This window comes from Ambystoma mexicanum, chromosome 9 (genome assembly GCF_040938575.1).
Source record: "Ambystoma mexicanum isolate Mex_15411 chromosome 9, UKY_AmexF1_1, whole genome shotgun sequence".
Lineage (NCBI taxonomy): Eukaryota > Metazoa > Chordata > Amphibia > Caudata > Ambystomatidae > Ambystoma > Ambystoma mexicanum.
In genome coordinates, this window is record NC_090931.1 from 1429241885 (window position 1) to 1429263831 (window position 21947).

At 46.9% G+C, this 21947-nt stretch overlaps 1 protein-coding gene across 1 annotated transcript in view; it reads left to right on the forward strand.

Moving 5' to 3' along the window:
• Positions 1–21947, forward strand: part of SLC11A1 (solute carrier family 11 member 1) — a 209686-nt gene that overhangs the window by 93953 nt on the left and 93786 nt on the right. Inside the window, exons 6-8 of the mRNA XM_069616837.1 lie at positions 4391–4461; positions 10468–10535; positions 11058–11213. Of these exons, the coding sequence (XP_069472938.1) occupies positions 4391–4461; positions 10468–10535; positions 11058–11213 (295 nt within the window). The remainder of the gene's footprint in view (positions 1–4390; positions 4462–10467; positions 10536–11057; positions 11214–21947) is intronic.

Genomic DNA, 21947 nt, shown 5'->3' on the forward strand with positions numbered 1-21947 from the left:
CTTGGTGTACTGTCCTGCCAGGTCTTCTTTTGTGTTTTTTATTGACTGGTATATTCCCTTGCCAGGACTCCTTATGCATTTCATTTGCCTGGTATCCTTCTCTTGCAAGGACTTCTTATGTGTTTCACAGTTCCTCTATAATCACCAGAATTGCATACACTGTGTTGTGTTATCTGTCTGCGGTATTATTTGTTCAAACTTTGCCCCACACTTGCATCTCATGCATTTGTATCTTATTGGGGCTTGACTCTGTACTTTGACTTTTCTACATTCAAACAATCTTCTTATTGGGGCTTGAAACGGCTCTTTGTCTTTTCTGCATTCTAACCAACTTCTGGTGGCTTCTGTATCAGCAATCTCATAACATTCATATTGTAGTTGGCGCGGTTGCCGGAACGCCCCGGTGTCCCCACTTGCTTTGGGCTGACTCGCCGGTTCTATCCAGCATCTCCGGTCCTGCTTGCGCTTCTGTAGCGTGGCTCTGCCGCTTGCTTCCCACTGTGGATGTTGCAGACGTCCTTCCGGCCTCATTCGTGGCTCTGTGATGTAACAAAGTACTTAAATCCTCCGCTGGTATTCTTTTTCCTGTCCACGAGTCAAGCCCTCCTGTGTTTCCTGATGATGCTGTGTCGTCACCGGCGACCAGCCACCAACTCTACCAATAAGCCTCCATTCCACAGAGGACCACTCCTCTCCCGCCTCCATCCATGGGTTCAGGTGATTAACCGTTGGTAATGAACATGGGACATATGTATACAGAGGAGTGCTTTGTGTGTATGGTACATAACTAACTAGGTCTACCCTGACAGTGGGAATGGGCCAAGGGTTGCTGGAGAGCTCTGTGTGATTAGCTGGTGGAAGAGCTGTAGAGTTTGGATGGGGTTAGTGTGTGTGGGAGAGAGGGGTGCTGGCTGGTGTTCACCTGAAGTGTGTGAACGGCTTGTCATTGCGTGTAGTATAAGGTGGAGAGTAGAATGATGAATATGTTAGTTTAAGCAGGTGTCTGCAACCTTTCGCCCTCCAAATGTTTTAGACTACAACTCCCATTGGCCCTAGCCATCAGAGTCAATGATGAGGGTTCAGTGGAGTTGTAGTCCAGAACATCTGAAGAGCAACAGGTTAAAAACCTGTGTGCTTTAAAGAATTTTTATTGAGATAAATATGACGTTAACTATGTATTATTACTCGCACAAAATGGTGATGCAAACTACCATTCAACCATAATACACTAAATAACTGAACCCCTCCCAAGGTTCCTTGCAAGGGACTCTTGGAAGAGGTCCAATCAAAGCCCACGAGATACCGCTTCAGAGACTTCCGCATTGAGGTTCTTAGGCCGTCATGAGGTACTAGAAATGCCCTCACTGTGTTACCCTGAGGTTTCTCGTGCATAACTAAGATGCGACTAATTTCTCGTTCGTCCTTTTCGTGTTGTATATTTCTTTGAAAGTTTCCCTTACATACCGTAATGACATGTTTATGCGTATAAGTCTTTTGGGTCTTATTACTTACGTATTTGTTTATTCAATCATGAATAGTCGGTGCTGTTGGATTGAGTTATTTTGTACTCGTTGGAGTTTTGGTAAACGTGACGTAAAGCAAATAACTATGATAGTGATGAAGTCCTAAAGGTTATGCACAGGTTTCTGCAGCAGGTGCTGTAACCCACTGAGTTGTGTTAGCAGAAAAACACGCACAGGTCTCAAGGTGAACAGAGCCCCATTGCACAGGTTTGGGGAGGGTATGGGGTCAGGCCCCGTGAGCAGCCTGCCCGGCGTATAGCTCAGGGGCGGGCGAGTCTAGCTAAAAGATAACAGGGTTTCAGACAAGCCAATGGATTTCTTTAATCGTACCAGCACCGCTCCATCCTCCCCGGTGCATTCTGGGAAATGAAGTAGGCGGTGAATAACAGACAATGACACTCACGCTTAGCAGGAAAGGGCCTTCAGCATTTACCATGCAAAGCAAAGTGTTCTCACTTTGGAATGAGCAGACTTCTATTCATGCCAGCCTGGAACAGGGTCACATCCACGTTTGAGACATGTGTCCCTTAGAGCTCATTAGGAGAGTATAGCGTAGTCCAGACATACGTGTGGTACACTGTGCATGCCAGGTCAGACCAGAAGAGCGATAATCCCTTCCATTTTCCAATAATTACCCGTGTCTCATATGCCAAATGCAGGCTTCGAGGAGCTACGAGGTGGCCCTGCTATGCAGGAAACACCTTCAACTCTGTCCCCATGCACCACTGTGTCAGTCGAAGTCAGCCACCCCGGCCCCTCCGGCTCCTACATTTAAAGGATTGCTACCTGCATCTGCTATATGATTGCACTCATGTATTATGGACAAGCCATGACGTGGCTTATCACGTATCCCCTGCACCCTTGTGCACTTCCCAATATGAATCTGCAATGCATATCTTGCGGGTAAGGCTCGGTACACATACCGTGACACTATATTGCATGTTGACGGTATCGTATATCTTGTTTCAAGTCCACGTGTCTCATATTGTTCATAGATTCCATGCAAGCAAGAGGGCAGGCACAGAACACTGGGCAGGGGTCTAAGCCGCAGGATCACAGACATGGCATTTTTGTACAACAAGCCTTGGGGAATTGTTTGAGAAATGTGAAAGAAGTGTCAACTTGCAACAAAATATGATACACTTTCCAAAGGTGTTCTGGTGCCTGATATGTGAAGTCATTGAAAACAACATGGTCAACAGGCTATGTGTTGCATCGACTGTTGGGCCGTGTGCAAGAGCCCATGGGTAGTTGCTATGAAACATCTCCTGCACTATGGCAGAACGGGCGCCCGTTGTTCTTTTTAATGTCTTACAGCCAGCCACATAGAAGCAGCTTCCACATTACTTCTAGGCGCTAGTGCACTCAGTGCTGGAAATTGAATTTTTTTGCCGGGAGAATACTCTCATCCTTGGAGGGGCGGGGCTGTGGAGAGGAGGGGGCGGGGGCGAGGGGCCTGGCCCTTGGCCAGGTCACGCAATACAGTATCATAGTTCACTTCATAGAACCCAAACCTGGGCGATTTGCATAAAAACAAAGAGCATTGTGGGAATAAGAGCCACCCTTTTTAATTTGACACGTCTTATAGTGATTCAACAAGAAACACTTTTGAGTGAATAATGTTAGTTGGGCTCTGCAGTTTCGATTGGTCACACTACTCACCCTAAGAAAAAGATGTCTGTATACCGCAGGGCATATACCACAAGTATGTGTGGGTTTGGCTGTTTCTGTATCCTGTTTCCTGTGTCAAATCTACTTTTGCTCGTTGACGCAAACCCTGATTCATAGAACAGTACCAAGTGTATTTTTCCTGTGCAAACTCATTTTCTTCTGCAAAAAATGACTATACGCTGGCTTTGCCCGGACTTTGCACTGTAAAAGTACACCATGCACGGTTCCATGAATCAGGGTTTGTGTTGGCAGTGCAAAGACACTTTCCAGCAGCACAAATTCACTTTGAACCGGGCAAATATTCAATGAATCGGGGCCAAAGTGTCTGTGTGTTGAAAGGAGGGTTGCTCATGTATGTGATCATTGGCGTAACTTGTTCTGGGGCCGGACTGCGGTCCAGAGTATCCTGCCTGTTGAATGGCGGGTCTCACGTCTGTGAGATAACGCTGCGTCAGAGCACGCCTGTGAGTGTTGTAGTCAAGCCTGTGGCCGTGGGGACAGAGTGGTGCGTTTCCTGCACCGAGTGCACTGAAAACATTGCCGCACTCCTCCTCTACACAAGTGCAAGGCATGAAGCGAGAAGGCTCCTGAGATTGTCAGGTGAAAGAGAGCCTTCAGTCCCTACTTGACACCCTGCGTTCTGTGTTGTGTGTCTTAATTCAGATTGCGCATAGAGTACACTGCTTCTTGCACACAATAACCGAATTATCTTGACTGTTATTCTAAGCAACTCTGCCCCTCCCCGCCACCCCCTGCGTGGCAGCCGGCCCTGTTGAGCAATCAGAATTAGTAGCAAGCGAAAATGAAAACATGGTTTTCCCAGAATGTTGCAAGTGTGCACGAGGCAATGCCAGCTGATGCGCCGTCAGCTGGCGGGTGTTACCCAACAGCAGGTGCCAGGTCACATGAACTGGGCGAATGGAGGGCAAAGTAGCACCAATATTTGAACAGGCCAAAAAGTGCAAAATGTGGTTCTGGCACCCACGATGCTGGGTCTGCACTGTGGTTGCACCGTTCACTGCCATTGTTGCACAGTTCTTTGCCATTGTTGCACAGTTCTTTGCCATTGTTGCCGGTGCAAATGTCGTTTCAAGTCACCCCTGGACTGGGCTAAATTGCCAGGGCAGTGTTGCACTTTGTGCCAGGGGAGGGGCAGAGCTGGCCCGCATGTGCTCATGACTCCCTCTTATTTGCAGGATTCCTTTGTGGGGCGGTGTGCTGATAACCATCATCGACACCGTCTTCTTCCTCTTCCTGGACAACTATGGTGAGTATTTGGCAAAAGTGGCAACCAGCGGCAACTCAAGAACACAGAACTCACAAGCTGTCCTTTCATACACACCCGCAGGGCCTCACTTGCTGTAAAATACCGGCCCTCACATGCTTCAATGGAGTCTCACTCATGTCCCCATCAGTGGCAACAGACACATAGTCTCACCCATTTCCAAGTCACTGACACTAGCTCCTATGTTACAAGGTATTCGCATGGAAGGGGTATGCAATCTTTGGCTCTCCAGATGTTTTGGACTACAACTCCGACAGACCCTAGTCATCATAGTCAGTAATGAGAGGTCATGGAATTCGTAGTCCAGAAGGTCTGCAGAGCCACAGGTTAAAGACCTGTGATATAGCATACCATCTGCCTCTCATCCTCTTTGCACACATGCAAGCTTCATGGCAGACTAACACCTGCCGGCATTTGTTATCCCTATGGATACATTCCCATGATATGATATGATATGATATGATAGTTTATTTATATAGCGCCTATACACAATGTGTTTCAAAGCGCTTCAAGGAGGGAGGGGACATAGGAAAAATACAGTTACATTCAGCAAAAGTCCTTGAAACAATACAGAATGTGAAAAAAACTATCATAATAGGCCTGTCGACATTTCTGATAGTGCAAGTGCATAGAACGAATAAGGCAAGAGGTAATGGAAAGGAAGGAAAACAGAGCAAGCAGTAACATTACTAAGTCTGACGACAATTTACGCAGTGCAGGTGGTAACAAGAGGTGGGGTCGGAGGGGGGGCAAGTGGAAGGAGGGGGGAAGGAGAACAAGACACGCTACTGAGCAAAAAGTCAGTGACAAATTGAAAAGTAGGGGAGGGGGGAGGGGGAGATCAACAGGGGGGGGACAGACAAGCTGCTATCAAGAGTCACGGGACAGATGATAGGAGTAAGTGCTAGGAGGCGGAGTCTAAGAGGGGGGAGAAAAGGAGGGGGGAGTAGGAGGGAAGTTGAAGAGGATGGAAATGAGGAGGGGGTGGCGCGCAGAGCAAGAGGGGGGGCAAGCAGGGTGAGGGCACACAGATACTCACGGGGGGGCAAACAGAATCTCAGGGGGGGCAAACAGACACTCACGGGGGGCAGGGGGGTGTAAACAGATACTCACGGGGGGCAGGGGCAGACAGATACTCACAGGGGGCAGGGGGGGCACATAGAAACTCACGGGGGCAGGGGGGCACACAGATACTCACGGGGGGCAAGGGGGGCACACAGATACTCACGGGGGCCAGGGGGGGCACATAGATAGTCACAGGGGGCAGGGGGCACACAGATACTCACGGGGGGCAGGGGGGGCACACAGGTACTCACGGGGGGCAGGGAAATTCAAAACTGCAATGTTCAGCCAGTGGGCCTGCATCACTGTTCTCATCCGAGGCCGTTCCTGCTATGGGCACTGTGGAAGAAGTGCCCACCTTTTTATCCCTTGAAAGGCCCTCAAGGCACCAAACCATTAAGTAGCTCCTCCCACATTTTTCCCGCTCTTTTCTGAGCTTGCATGGTGAAGATTTTGAAAGTATAGAGGGATGGTTTTCTGTAGTGGGTGGGGGCTGGGTAGTTTGCTCTTGTAACTTTCATTAGCACCCTTGTAGGGGGAGCCAGCCAATCAGGTGGCTAGGAACGTGGGCTTGAACCGGTGGTGAAAGCCCATGTTCCATACCGCTTGATGGCCAGCTCCCCCTGCTGCCATATTCCCCCACCCTCCGTCCCCTGATTATTATATATTTTTTATTACCACCCGTCCACTTACCTTATTTCGGCTGCAGCGGCACTTGCCACTGCACCTTCTGCTCTGCTCCTGATGGCCGTTATGGAAAGTGAAGACTTCCCTTTACAAGGTGGCCATTTTGGAACAATCTTTTCGTTTCACGAAAGGGACACCGTGAGGCACCCCATTCATGGAGCGAAAATACTGTAAATTAGCCCGGACGGCTGCTAAGGGCCTTATGCACCTGTTGCACGGCAATCACTGGGGGTAACAGCCCAGGGCTCACGTTCACTGCCCTCACTTCCCTCGGGCTGTTAACTCGTGCCCCGGGCTGTTACCCCCTGGTAAGGCCCGTGGAACAGGTACATAACGTCACATTGAAACCCTTTAGTGTGTTGTAAATTGTAGTGCGCCTTCCACCCAAAAGTGTAGCCGACCATTACGTGTTTGCTTCGAAGTTTCATGCTGTGGATTTTACTTCTGTGAGATGTGTTAAATGTACCTCTTGGTGGCAAGTCACCTTCAAATCTTTTGGCCTACAACTCCCATCAGCCCCAGCTAGCATAGTGAGTGGCAGGGGTTCATGGAAGCTGTAGGCCGTAACATGTGGATGGTGATGGATTGCCTACCTAGCTCTTTTGCACTCTTCCAGTGGCATATGGTTGCATGTGGTGCATTGAGTGTGTGCTGTGTGTGGAGTGTCAAGTAGGTTGTGTTGATCAGGAGAGTGTCATGCACTTCTAGATTTGACGTGTGATCATCTGATGGGGAACGTTTTCTTGATAAGTTGTATTGTCTGTTGCTAGGTTGTGTGTCTCCTACACTTGTGAGCATGTACAGTAATTGCCGAACCTACAACTTGCCTTGATGCAATCCTGTTTGCAAGTTGTGTGTAACTCTCTGCATCGTCCACAAGGCCTTCTGGGGCATGGGGCCTCAATACCTTCAACTCTCTCTCCCTAAATACCTTCCTTCTCGAACTCTTCGCTCATCTACCTCAAACTTCCTCAGGGTCAGTCACTTCTCTAAGCAACGTGTTGGTGGTAGATCTCTTTCTTCGGCTGGGGCCTCCCTCTGGAACAGCCTCCCTGAAACTTGAGGAGAATCATTACCGGTTCCGGAAGCACCACACAACCTTTCTCTTTGCTTCTGCTTTTTCTCCTCCTCTCCCTTGCAGACTTCCTGGCTGACATTGAAACTGCACTGGTTCCTGCACCCTCTGATCTCAGGCTCATGTCCCCTCCCCCACCAGTCGCACTCCTACACTGCCTTCCCGGCAACCCCCGCACATGGGGACTGTTTTCCGTATCCCTACAGTCCCATTACCAGCACTTGTCACCTGATGTCTGCACTTATCCTTGCACTTGCCACCGGCTGGCCGTACTTATACTTATTGTTTATTTTGTTTTTCTTCTTATCCCATGTACTGCACTGTCCTCTCCCCCTTGCCCCCTGTACTTCTACTCCCTCCGCTTCCCATGCACTTGTGCAATCTGAATGACACCTGGCCTAGTAGGATCGCTGTCTGTCTTCCCTCTGTTCCCCCTCCCTTGCCTCGTCGCGCCTTGAAACACTTGTGTATAGGCACGTTATAAATGCCATATCATATCATATAACGTGTGCAGATTGTCATTAGTTGTGCGCATTGAGCTTGAGGTTGGGTCATATCATATGTTGGTTGGTTCAGGTCTGGGGTAAGTGTGTCGTAGCGTTGACTTACGTCCCTGGGGGTTTCCTACCTGGACCAGTGTGTTTTACCATCCTGTCATTCCAATAATGTCTTAGGGGTACAGGCTACTTTAAACCAGGCAATAGGACATTTATAAAGTGCAGTGTTTTAAGTAGACCATTGGCTCTGACAGATCTCTTGTTTGTTAGGGGGGAAGGAGGGTGTGTGTGTGTGTGAGAGAGAGAGAGAGAGAGAGAGAAAGAGAGAGAGAGAGAGAGAGAGTTGCTTTCTTCAAAACCAGTGTCTTGTGTCCTCTGCTCGGTCCTCCGGGTTGTCAGTTGTACAGGAATTGGTTGCCAGTGGTGAACTGTGGTAAGAGAGCTTGAATGGATATGGTGGGTTGTTGAGGAAGGGTATCTAGGTAGCGCATGACGTTTCACAACGTGTGGAGGGCTCTGGTGGCTTTGTGAGTTGTGTGGGTGCTGTTATCCTGTCTGTGTGATCTGGAGAGAGTGATGAGTGCAAGGTTTGCTGATACGAGGTGTCTGGAGGTTAATCGTGCATGCTTGCACACAGTGTTGCTGCATTGCGTGAGTGGTGACTCTTCCCTAAGTAGAAGGGGTTGTGATGGTCCTTGTGGGTGACTCTCAGATGTTCCCCTGGTGATGATGGCCGGGTAAGCAGTTATGCCATTTTACCTGGTCATGGGAGGATAGCTCAGCGGCAACATGCTCGCCTTGGAAGCAAGCTGTCACGGAGCAAGACTGGTTTGATTCCCCGATCCGCGCTTAGAAACCTCTGGGTATTAAGTGTGTTATAAATAACCTATCATATCATATCGCTCCCCCGATGAACATGTTGGCTAAAAAAACGAATAAAAAATATGGGGCGGTGGGTAAGGGTAAATAAGGCATAGGGGGTGTGGGAAATAGGGACTAGATAATAGGGAAGGGGTACTTGTGGGCGGGAAAACAAAAATAAAAAAATACAAACATTTTAAGAGTTTTTTCAGCTGAAAATAAACCTGACAAACTAAGAACACAGAAGGGACATGCGTGCATGAGGGTTGAGTTTAGGGGACGTTTGAAGGGATAATGATCTCATGGTGATGTAACTCTGACTTGTGGGCCTCAGGCACTCACCCATGTGCAGTGGGGTCATTGTTTCTCAATATATACTTCAGTGGCGTTTCACTACTTGCCACTTCACTGGCCCACTGTTCTTCAGTGGCGTCTCATTTATGCATACGGTGTCTCGTACACTTCAATGGAGTCTCACTCCTTACACACACATAAGAAAATGGGGCCGTACTGGACACACAGATGAACACACACACACAACATATTACGAGTTGGCACAGCGTCATGGCCTACATTTAGCGCTATGACAGCAGTGCAATGACTTTGAGTCAACCTGCAATGCCTTGATGTGTGATTGATTTTGCTTGAAATATTGTTTAGCTTCATTTAGAAATGTATGACATCAGTAATAACAGACAGCTTATTGGCATCACACTCAGTCTACGCACCAATGGCCCTTTACACATTAAATGCATCACACTCCTCCCATCACTCCCTCATACACCGGAGTAGGGTCTCACTCATGCCCACGTAATCAGGCTCATCACTTTAATGGAGTCTCACTCACTTGCTTATCACTGGCCGTATGCATTTCAGAGGAGCCGCACTCATTCGAACACGGCTCGCTCCTTTCACATCAATGGGGTCTTCCACCTCTCCCCCGATCCTTGCAGTAATGGGTATTGGAGTAGTGTGCCTATTACAGATTATCCCGGCCACTTTAGCTCAACCTTATCTCATGGATGTTATTTTTACGATTATCTTTGATCCGGATATTGGATCCAATGGACCTACAAACCATTTCCCCCTACCCTAGATAAGTGCAGCAAATTGCCCTAACTTGGGTCCTACTCTCTACTATTTATTTAGATCATCCTGGTTGTTAACGGCTGAAGGACTCGCTTAAATCCTCCCCTGTAGAAGTTGTGTTGGCACCACAAAGCCATGTGAACAGCCAGGCTACGCCGACCGATTCCCACATCGCAGAACAGAGTAGAACCACCAGGATCAAAGACTTCCTAAACTCGATTACCTGGTTTTTAACACTGTGTGACTTCTTGATTTCCATCAATCTACCTTCCAGCAAGAAACTTGCTTCAGAGGGTACCTTCAAGTCAAGAAGACTCTTCTACCCAACTGGGTCTGCCAAAATCCTAGAAGACAACCTTCTGGATTACCAACATGGACCATGAGTCCAAGGCCCTCCTTGAAGACCTGACCTCAATCCTCATGAGAACTATGGTCACTCTTGCCCCTGGAAAGTTGTTCACGGCATGCACTGTACCCTACAGTGTGGCAAGGATTTCCTCCCTAGAATTTGGGGCAGCAGTGGGCGTTTCTGGGTTTGTTTGTTTGTTTGTTTGTTTGTTCACTTTTATTGCGCACCAGACCCGTAAGTAACCGGGCGCAGTAAGTAAGGGTGGTTCTCATTGATTAGGGTTTGCCCCCACTACGTATCGCGGAGAAGGATTTTCCGCATTCCATTTTACTGATCGTGTTTTGTCGTCCATGTCTACTTCCTTCTAGGTCTCAGGAAGCTGGAAGCCTTCTTTGCGTTGCTGATCACCATCATGGCTCTGACATTTGGCTACGAGGTAAAGACGGCAATAACTCACACCGGCTAAATGGGGGCACATTTCCAAAGGGATGGATGCAGGAACCCACCACCAAAGGAAGGAAATAAGAAACATCACACGTGAATTGACGTAGGGACACATTTTCTGGTGACCTCCACTTTTACCAGATCACTGAATTATATGTGATATGTTTGGCCTTGAAGTGGTGGATTTATCCCCAGGTGCTGGAGGTGAACACTCCAATTTTAAGCCAAAAATCGCCCCATCAAAAGTGACCTGCAGAATGTATTCATTGGTAATAGTGTTACTAGAGCATGCCAGGAAGTAGGCCTTCCCATGAGGGGAGAAGGAGAACATGGTTTTCCTGGAGGTGGGCAATGGAAGGAGCCTTCCTCTCCACTGGAATGTGGACATGGTGTTTATGCTGCAGGAAAGCCTCGGATGCGTGGTCTTCTAATACGATTCTCCTTGTCCATCCAGGTGGAGGTGATACAAGGTAGTATGCCCCAGGGTCTAAACTTCCATGTCTTCTCTCCCCAGTATGTGGTGGTGAAGCCGGACCAGGCAGAGGTTATGAAGGGTATGTTCATCCCATACTGCCCTGGCTGTGGATCGGCAGAGCTTCTACAGGCTGTTGGCATCATTGGAGCAATCATCATGCCACACAACATCTACCTCCATTCCTCGCTCGTTAAGGTAAGGAGTCAATATGGTAATCACATTATTCGTAGGGGTTGGGAAGCGAGTGGCATGGGCTCACAGTGAAAGATTCATGGGTGAGAGCCTTGAAACTGGAGCGCCAGGTTGTCTATGTATGAAGAGCGCGCGTGTCCGGACATCGCGTCACAAAATCTGCTGTGCTCGCCCCATACCCCGGGAGTTCCCATGTAACTTTCCACAGCTACTTACCGGGGAGTGCTGAGGTTCTGGCCCCGGTTGCAGGTTTTGCTGCGCTGTCCTCATACCTGTGAACTGTTATGATCTAGCCTGAGTTGCAACATCTGGTGTGCTGTCTCCATAGCCGTGAACTTCCAGGATGCGGCCCACAGATCTAGAATTCTGTGTGCTATTTCCAGCCTGTGAATTCTCACAGAGTGGTGAGTCTCAGGAGTTGGCCTACTATCTCCATAACAGAGCACTCTCTGTTTAGCCCCGGTGTCCAAACATGACAGTTTGTGCCTCACAGTTCCATGGCTTTTTACTGCCAGAGTCGATCGGCAGGAACAGAATTTTGCAGCCCTGTCTCTGAAGTAAGATCTTATAAACTTCCTCTATAAACTATAAGCCCAGGTGCTTTCTCTGTGCCCATGAACTTTCAGCATCCGCCAGTTGTCCCAGTATGGGCGGTGCTATCTCCGTACCTGCAGTCTAACATGAAGAATACACATTTTCGGATCTATGTGCTGACTGCGACCCCCATAATTGTGACGGCTGAAAATACCAAAATCAATTTCTTTTTTTTAAACCCCTTTACACCACATACATATGCAGCGGGCGACCCCCTGCAGGCCCCCATATCACTATGATATCATGTTAATACCCACCTATATATGTGGTGTAAGGGGGGGGGGTCTAAAAAAAAATAAAGTCGGAATTTCGCCCATCGGAGTTATGAGGGGGTGACATTTTGAGCCATTACCAAATTTTCTGGTAACATGAAAACTCTCAAGGTTTGACCGCTGCTCTCATGATTTCCTCTAGACGGGTTCAGCCCTGACTGTCTAAGTTTTCTGGAATCAGTGTGAATCTAGATCCTTCTTCCTGTCGTCCTCTTTCCTGGCAAGATCCCACGCTATCCTCTGGGCTCTGCTATGATGTTCATCACTCACTGAATCTCCCGGTCTGACCTCAATCCACAAAATCCCTGCCATCTTCCTACTTTGGCGTGTCATCCTGGCTGGAGTCTGTCGGCAATTTCTACACTAGTTTCACACTCAAAGTATGGCCTTTGATTACTTATATGAATTCAAGAAATGTCAATGGGATTGTTATGAATCAGGGGATCTGCAAAGGAACCTGCATTCCAGGAGGCTTGGCCAATCCTTCTGCATCCAGGTCCTCGGTGGACAATATCCGGGCAACTTCTTGAGCAATAGCCAATGCTTAAAATTCTATATTTTTATCCTTACTATTGCTAACTGTGCCCAAACCCCTGTACTTAAACCGTTCTCTGGACTGCATGTGTAACATCTGGACATGGCATTTATGAATGATTTTTCAGTGACCTCAGATCAAAGGTCATTCATACAACATCACAGATCACGTGAGGCTTTTTTCGTGCCCTAAATCATAAAGGTGTCTCTGCAATTTATCAAAGTCTCTACAACTTATAAACTTATAGGAAAAGGTATAGCAGCCATATTGAATGCTCTCTTGAGAGTTCAATGTACAAACCCCAGCCCCTCCCGAAGAGAGGCGAGTTACGTCTTTATTTCTCTATCTGCTCCCATGGGCGGCCATCTTGTCTAGTCCTAGCTATCAGCTGTTTGTGCAGTGAAGAGCAAGTGATGCTGACAGAGGCAACATAGCATACCATAAAGTGGATGTTATCTAGAAATGAATAGTTCTCCCCTTAATAAAAAATGGTTTTTGCTCACATTTCAAACTGAAATTGTCAGCCAAGACATCTACCTAAGTACCCGTTCTGGCCCTGGGGTCCCAAGTTATAGCCCGAGGCTGGGCCCTGGTGCTGTTACCAGCCGGTGAAGCCTCCAGAAGTGGTACTTATTGCTATTAGCACCACGGATTTCCAATGACGAAACCTGGGTTGCTAATAGCAATGTATTTTGTGTGAATGAACGGGTAGCCATTCAAACAAAACACTTAACCAAGATGGCCGCCGTGCATCTCGAAGACAGGACTCCATACGGAGCCCCTTTTCCATTTCCATTGAGGCCGGGGAAGACACAGAGCGGCGGCTGGGCGCCGCCACCGAAGGAATCAGGTAAGTGGGGTAAAGGGTGGGAAGAGCTCTAAAGAAAACAGAGGGGAATTCAGGGGACTGTGGGAAGATGTCAGGGTGGGGGAAGTAGCCATCAGGCTGCTTGGAACGTGGGCTTAGGTCGTGGTATTCAATCTGCGATCCAAGAAACCTGATTGGTTGGCGTCCCTGCCCCAGGTGCTAATATATAAACACAGGCTAGAACTCTTTAGAAAACTCTCTGATAGATTGCAAATGAGAAATCTTGCTTAAGTAAAGTGTTCCTCGGAAATGCATATCAAACGGTGTATTTGATAAGGTGCTCCTAATTTGAATGATAAATGGGATAAAGGACCCCAACAGTACATAATCAGGATATTGCAAGTCACTGGTGTCTCGCATTTTCATATACAGGCCAGGAGAACTTTAACAAAGCACGTGACAGCACGCTGACGAGCAGTATCCTTGAAGCGCGGAGCCTTAAACTAGCATTTTCCTATGTTACGCTGTAAGGCATTCAGAAAGAAACCTTGATAAAGGGAAAGGTATTAGAGAAGAGCCTTTGAAACCATAGTAGCGGTGAGGTGTCAAGCACATAACATTGTCCTAGAAATCTTGAATTAAACTAAAAACAGAAAAGGGGGGAATTGAATGAATGGGAGGGAGGGCAGACATTAAAACGCTGGTGTTAGGAGTTGTGGCGTCCAGCCCTTGTGTGTACACAAGTAGAACACTCTGAAATAAGGCCACATTTGAAATTCTAAATCAAAGTAAATGGTGGAACAAAGCTGTAGTGTTGGGAACTATGGGAGCCTGAGGTGGCTTGAAAGCAAAGGGAAGACTCTGAAATGAAATAGATGCTTGAAACCCAGTATAAGAAAGCAGTGGCACACGCAAACTAAAAGAACCCAAGTGTCGACAACTGTGGAAGAAAGGAAGGGAAGTGTAGCTCTTTATAGAGTGGCAACCACTTTAGGAAAACGACTTGGGCCTCATTAGGAAGTCCCCGGGCTGGTGAAATTGCTGGAAAAATTGCTGGTAATACCGGCATCAGCATTTTTACCGGACCTTGGAAACCCGAGTTTGCTGGCGGGAACTCTGATCCACTGGCAGGGCTGACCTGCTGGTAGATCAGGCCCCTACCGGCAAAGAAATATCAGAACCACCAGTGCCGGTCATTACGGCAATCCCATTGCATGTAGTCCTATAGGATTTCATGGAATAGGAACTTTCCGCCGTCTCTGCCGCCCGTAATATCCTGGTCATACCGGGATAGCATGCGGCGGAAACGTTTAGGCATTTTTGCCGGTGTCCCGCCTGTAATTCCGGCGGCATACTAGCAAAACTGTAATGAGGGCCGAGGTGGGGACCTATCGAGGCGATATGCCCCGAGGTGGCAGGCCCACCCTATAGGTAACTTCCTGCCGCCCAAGTGAAGAGCCTGAGTGCAGCGAGGGTCCCTTAACGAGGGTGGCGGGCCGTTACCTACAGGATGGGCCCAGCCATCGAGAGGCATATCGCCACTAGCACCCATGGAGATCACTACACAGGTACTAATGTTTTTATTTTGTAAAAATGAAAGAAAACCTTACCTCTATCTCCCGTCCGATGCAGCAGAGTGCCTTCATCCAGGAAGCCCATCTTCAATGTTGATGACTTATGTCATCAACATTGAAGAGAGGACTGCCTGGTTGAAGGCACTGTGCGACGCCGTGCTGCGAGATAAAGGTAGGTTTTTCTTTTTTTTAACAAAATAAAAACATCACACCATTAGCACCCGTGTAGTGATCTACATGGGTGCAAATGGGATGGGGAAGAAGGGGTCCGGGAAGGGAAGCGCCCCGACGCTAATGACATTTCTCAGAATGCGGGCTGTCCATTGTGAATAAAGCCCGCATGCCGATCATTTTCATTGGCTACGGGCACCTCCCAGACTGCTAATGAAATATAATGGCCCAATGGAAGATGAGGCGATTGAGGCAATCATTGAATGTCCAACGAAAAACACCTGGAGTCACGTGCAGTAAGGAATGAACTTTGATTCTTCAATAATTCCACCTATGATATGTTAAATTGGGGTTTCTGTTTTCAATTGTGTTGCATTTTGGTCCTCATACCCCCATCTATTGTCCGTTAAAGCCCAGTATAAAATCACTGGAATCAAGCCTCCATTTTAACATTGATGGATATAATATGATATGATATGATATGGCATTTATAGCGCGCAGATACATAATGGTGGACTGTCAAAGTAGTAAGATTACTACTGTAAAGGTTATTTAGAATGTCTCTATACAAATTAGATTTGATTGTGAAGATGAATGGTAGAATGGTGTGTTAGTGATATACACATAGGAGAAATGTTTACACAAAAATGTGCTATTTGCACAAAAGAAACTTTTGTTCACAAAAATATATGTTGATTGGAAATTAATTGTTGTCTTATAATTGTTCAAAAATGATGTATTTTATGAAATTGTAACAGAATAAAATGATATATTTTTAATAAGAACACATTCTCTGGTCCTCAGCATGCGCTTTCTGAAACACATTTATTGAATTTTTCAGCACATAGGGCAACCTCTCTGTTTAGTATATATGGAACTCATCCCAGATGCCCATGTAGGGGTCCCCACCTTTGTTTTTGGATTTATAACAAGCCTATACACAAGTGTTTTAAGGCGCAACGAGGCAAGGGAGGGGAAACAGTGGGAAGACAGACAACGATCCTACTAGGCCAGGTATCATTCAGGTCGCCCAAGTGCATGGGAAGGGGGAAAGAGAATAGTGCGGGGGGGGGGAGAGGAAGGTGCAGTGCATGGGATATAAGAATAAATAAGATGAATAAAAGCGGCCAGATGGTGGCAAGGTGAGAGCAGACATAAGTGCTGGTAGGGGGACTGTAGGGATACAGAAAACAGTCCCTAGGTGCGGGGGTTGCCAGGGAGGCTGGGCAGGTGTGCAAAAGGCGGGGCCTGGCCCCAAGATCAGAAAGGGTGGCCAGGTAACCAGTGCAGTTTCAGACAGAATTTCAGCAGGGGAGAGAGGCAGCGAACGCAGAAGCAAAGAGGAAGGTTTTGAGGTGTTTCCGGAACCGGAGATGGTTCTCCTCGAGTTTCATGGTGGCAGGAAGGCTGTTCCAGAGTTAGGCCCCTGCCAAAGAGCGAGATCTGCCACCATCTCGTTGCTTGGAGAAGCGACTGACCCTGAGGGAGTTGGAGGCAGATGAGCGAAGAGCCCGAGAAGGAAGGTATTTGGGAAGAGAGAGTTGAAGGTATTGCGGCCCCATGCCCCAGAAGGCCTTGTGGACAATGCAGAGGGTTTTTAACTTAATTCTTGCAGCCACTGGGAGCCAGTGCAGAGATTTCAATCCTGGAGAGAAACGATCACTGGGCTTGAGGCCAAGGACAAGTCTCGCAGTCCTGTTTTGGATAAGTTGCAGAGGGCAGAGAGTAAAGGCAGGCAGGTTTAGATAGAGGCTGTTGCAATAGTCCAGCCTAGAGAGAACCAGGGCTCTGGAGACGGTGAGCTTCTGGGGGAAGGAGAGGAAAGGAAGAATACCTCTGAGGAGGTGCAGCTGATAGTGTGACTTCTTAGAGACGTCATAGATGTGAGGAGAGAAGGAGAGTGTGGAGTGGAAGATGACCCCAAGGTTTTTAGCCTCACAGGTGGGAGCAGGAAGAGGACCAAGAGAGGTCAGCCAGATACTCTGTTCCCCCACCCATATTGAGGCTGACATGCTCTCCTCCTCCAATTCTCTGGTGGTAGTCTCTGCCGCCAACCCCAAATTCCTAGTGTCACAAACCCTTATCGCCTCTGTGCGCAGTCTAGGATGTAATGGTTAAAATTCAAAAATCCAGTCAGCGCTGACCTGTAATAACCTATTACAGCCAGTTCTGACGTAACGATCCCATGAGCACACAGCTGTAGTCGTCCTCCGTACTGACTCTACCACCAACTGGACCATAGCCACACTCTACTTGGCAGAACTGCCTAATTGTTGCGTCTGGACCTGTGATCAAACAGGCCAGACAGACCAGTGCAGGAAGCACCCAGCATACGCTTAGCAGTTACCTTTGTGGGCTGGCTCACAGGCACATGGTACAGCCCAGGGGGGTGCTGGAGGCACCCAACACACTCTAATCATTGCAGGGATCATCCTGTGAGCTGTGGTCACACGGCCAGACCTCAGCTGCCGGGAGCTCCCGGACAAACAGCTTGTCTGGGATCACCCAGAGGAACGGTGGCCTGAGAGCACCCAGGTTACATGGGCAGCAGGACTGTGATCACACGGTGTGGGCCTGCAGGTAGGGTGACCACATTTTTTTAAAAAACCGGGACAGGCCATAGATATAGAAGTAGGACTAATGTACACACAAATAAAACGGTAGTCCTACTTCTATGTCGCTGGCCTGTTGCGTGGTGCGGGGTGTGCTCACAGGCACACTCCTCTCATTGGAGGAGAGCGGCTGGGGAGGGAAAGGGGGAGAAAAAGGGGGCGTGAAAAGCATCACGCCCTCATTCACACACAGGAAGAGTCGCGCTGGGCCAGATTTCGGGATTTCAAAATCGGGTCACAGCAAAACCCAGGACAGTAGCCACTCACCCTTCCAATCCAGGGGCGGAGTTTATAAAATGACCCTACCTGCAGGCCCTATGAAATGAGACACATAGTCAAAGTGTCATTACGTGGAGTCTGCCGCCGTTCTGAGGCACGTGCGTGCGGAAGCTCCTTTTATTTCCAACCGGTCATGACGTTGCCATGACACATCCTTAAAGGGGCAATACATGTTCTTCAAAGGGAAACACCACACTAATCACCTTCCTGCCCACCATCCTCTCATTAGCTGGCAGCGAGGGGAGGTGGGCGCTCCGTGCCGACAGTGCATTCACTGGAGACATTGTGATGCAAAAACTTGTTTGTGATCAATTATTTCATGGAAATTCGTACTTCATGTTCTTATTGTTGGGGAGGTTTCGCTTCAGAACTTGCGCAGTAAGGAAAGTTTGCACGGGACATTCCACTGATAGTAAACCATTAGCTGGAGTGCTCGAGAACGGCATCTTCCCCTGACTGGAAAAGATGCCGTCCCCTGCACTAGGTAAACATACGTTATGTGCCGTGACTCGCAAGTCACGTGTACGTACGTCTCATCTCGAAGAATGATGGTACTTGGAGTGAGAGAATGCCGCAAGTTAGTGCAGGGTGATCCATACATATTATTGGTTAAGCGTGTTCACGAATACTTAGAGGATGAATTAAGGTATGCCTCTACAGGCACGCTGGTTTCAACATGTGCAACAATTGCCTAGATCACCTCATCTTTGTTTGTGATGTACAGATAGAAGTCACATCGTGGTAGAGAATATACCTAGCCATATTGTGCCACTATGGCCAATCGAATCAAAAATGTCGAATGTCAAAAAAGTCGAATCAAAAATGTCGAAAATAAAAATGTCGAATAATTTTTTTTTTTGATCTTTTTTTTTTGGCTCTAGTTTATATTAAAAAAATAGGTAAAAACAATCGGAAAAAAAGTCATAAAAAAGCAATTCGACATTATTTTTTTCGACATTTTTATTTCGACTTTTTGACTTTCGAAATTTTTGATTTCGAAATTATGTGTATAAACCGCCAACGACACTTGCATCTATGCATTAATGTGTCATCATTTTGTACCATGGACTATACATTTACATTTAGACCAAAATGCTCCATGCCGCCATGGGACTTTGAATCTGTTGAGCATAAGTAAGCCCATAAAAAACACATTGATGCAATAACGATGCATTAAATTCCCAATGAATCGCTCCTGTGGTGTCTTATAGGACCAGAGATGGAAACAGGTACGTAAGAAAAGACCCTAGTTCTCAGGTTGAGGCAGTATGTAGAGTACACTTGGATGACCGTGCATAGTGTTATCAGGCGAATCACATGACAAATATTTAAACACATTAACCACATCATGAAATACGTGTACATGTACATAGGTATCTCTACACATCCTGTGAATAGAAGTGGTTATCACATGGAATACATGTGTGTCTGCTTCAGATAGCATTTTCACAGGGTAGCCAGCGTCTGCCAAGATGTAGGTTCATTCAGGCCTACGATATCAGTTTTCAGTCTAAATATCCATTGTTGTCTCTTCTGAACAGGTTGTTATGTAGGTTACCACCTCTTGTTGAAATTATGACCTTCTCTATAATTGTTCACTTGAAATCATTTGGACCATGTTGCTCCTTTACAAAATGTTCTACCATTGGAGTGGATATTCTCTTAGTCCTAATGCAAGAGCGATGTTCTGCCACCCTAGTTCGAAATGGGCGGGTGGTCATCCCTACATATCGCTGAGCACACAGGAAGGTAATGAGATAGATCACATTCTTTATGTTGCAGTTTGTTAAATCTCGCTGGATCCAAGGGTATTTCCACCCTTCATATCTATGGTTTTTGACCTTGTGGTGCTGGCGCATGTACTACAGGAACCACAAGCGGTATGTCCTGGTGGTTTACGTTGGTTCCAGATAGTCTCTCGTATTGGACTGATTGGTTCTCTGTAGGTGTGGATCAAGGCATCTTTGAGGTTCCTTCCTCTTTTCATCGCAAAGCGTGGTGTTGTTAAGGTAGTTTCGCCTACATTCAGAATAGGCCACAGTTTTAGTACCTCTTTCTTTATTTTATTGAACATTGGCTAGTAGGTAAAGACAGCTGTGATTTTATCTTCTGAGTCAATTTTCTCATGTTGTTCCAGCGTAGAGTCCCTCGGGATATTTCTGGCTCTTTTTCTCGCCCATTTGATAGCTCATCTTGGGTATCCTGGATACTGGAGTTTTTTGGTCAGTAGGTCTGATTGTTGATCAAAATCTGCAGTGCTAGTACAGTTCCTGTGGTATCTTAACAATTGACCAAAAGGCAGGTTTTATTTTAAGCTGGCTGGATGGAAACTTGAAAAGCTCAATAAAGAATTCCTGTCCGTAGGTTTATTGAGCAGACTGGTTGTAATCATGTCATTCTTTATTTCTAATCGTAAATCTAAGAAATGAACCACGGTCTGGCTATGTGTTTCTGTGAATGTCAAATATGGGTTCTGTTAATTCAGTCAAGAGAAGAAGGCCAGTAGGTCTTGTTCCATCCCCTTAAATATCATCAATATATCATCAATGTATCTAGCCCAGAGGTCAATGTGACCATTCCATGGATTTGAGTCAGGGTAGATGGATTGTTCTTCAAATTCTGATACGTGCAGGTTAGCTAAACTTAGTGCGAAGATTGCACCCATCGCGGTACCTGAAATCTGTTCATAGAAGGTTTCTTCATACAAAAATTAGTTTTTGGTAAGGGCAATCTCTGCAAGTTGCATTATGAAATTTATTGGAGTTCTTACAGGAGGTTGTGCTGTTCGTATTACCTTTTTGACAGCCTGAAGAGTTGCCATATGTGGAATTGTAGTGTAGAGTGCTTCGATGTCCAATGTCACTAGTATATGTTGTCGTGAGTCAAATGGGCGTTCTTTCAGGAGATTGAGTACTGCCGTGGTATCCTTCAGATGAGATCTAATTTTGCAAACCATTGGTCTAGGGATGTGTTTCAACAATTGTCTCTAGAAGAACATGAACATAAACACGATTCTCAACCAGACTGCATTCTCTTAAACAAAGCCAAATTTTCAAACATTCAGGCTTCATCACAACATGGTTTACTATAGTGCTTTAGGCCACCGGCTACAGCATTCAAGCACTGTAAATAACAAATACTAATATTATCTGACCACAGCGTTCTGTGATCCGGGCAACTCACTTTAACTTCCATGTGCCTTGGTCATGGCTTTAAGCTCCTAAAGCTTCAATCGAGCGAGTGCACTGCCGCGGTTCCTGCCACCCCAACCGCAACAAAATCAGCTTTGTTAAAAATGTATTTCCCATGCTGGGGATTCGAGCTGAAGCTGTGCTGGTGATAAGCATTGCACTGTGTTATTTTGTCGGTGCTGGATTTTCTTTGTTTCATTCAATAGACTGCGTGTCAAGCAGTCTATTGAATGAAACAAAGGAAATCCAGCACCTAGGAAATAGCAGTGTGATGTGAGACTGGCTTGTCACTGGCAGGGCTCTGATTTGAACCCCCAGCATGGGAAACTTAAAAAAAGGTTCAATAGGCTGCTTGACACTGCCCACAACTAGCCTTATGTTTCAAGCAGTCTATTGAAGGAAACAAAGGAAATCCAGTATCTGAAAAATAGCACAGTGTGTGCTGTTTCGTTGGTGCTGGATTTCTTTTGTTTCAATAGACTGCTTGACACATAATGCCCGCTAGGGGCTTTATGTGTCAAGCAGTCTATTTAACTGATCCAAAGAAATCCAGCCCTACGAAATAGCACAGTGTGTGCTGCTTCGTAGGTGCTGGATTTATTGTGTGTCATTCAATAGTCTGCTTGACACATAAAGCCCATTATGGGCATTATGTGTCAGGCAGTCTACTGAATCTTTTTTTTTTCTTTTCCTGTGGTTCT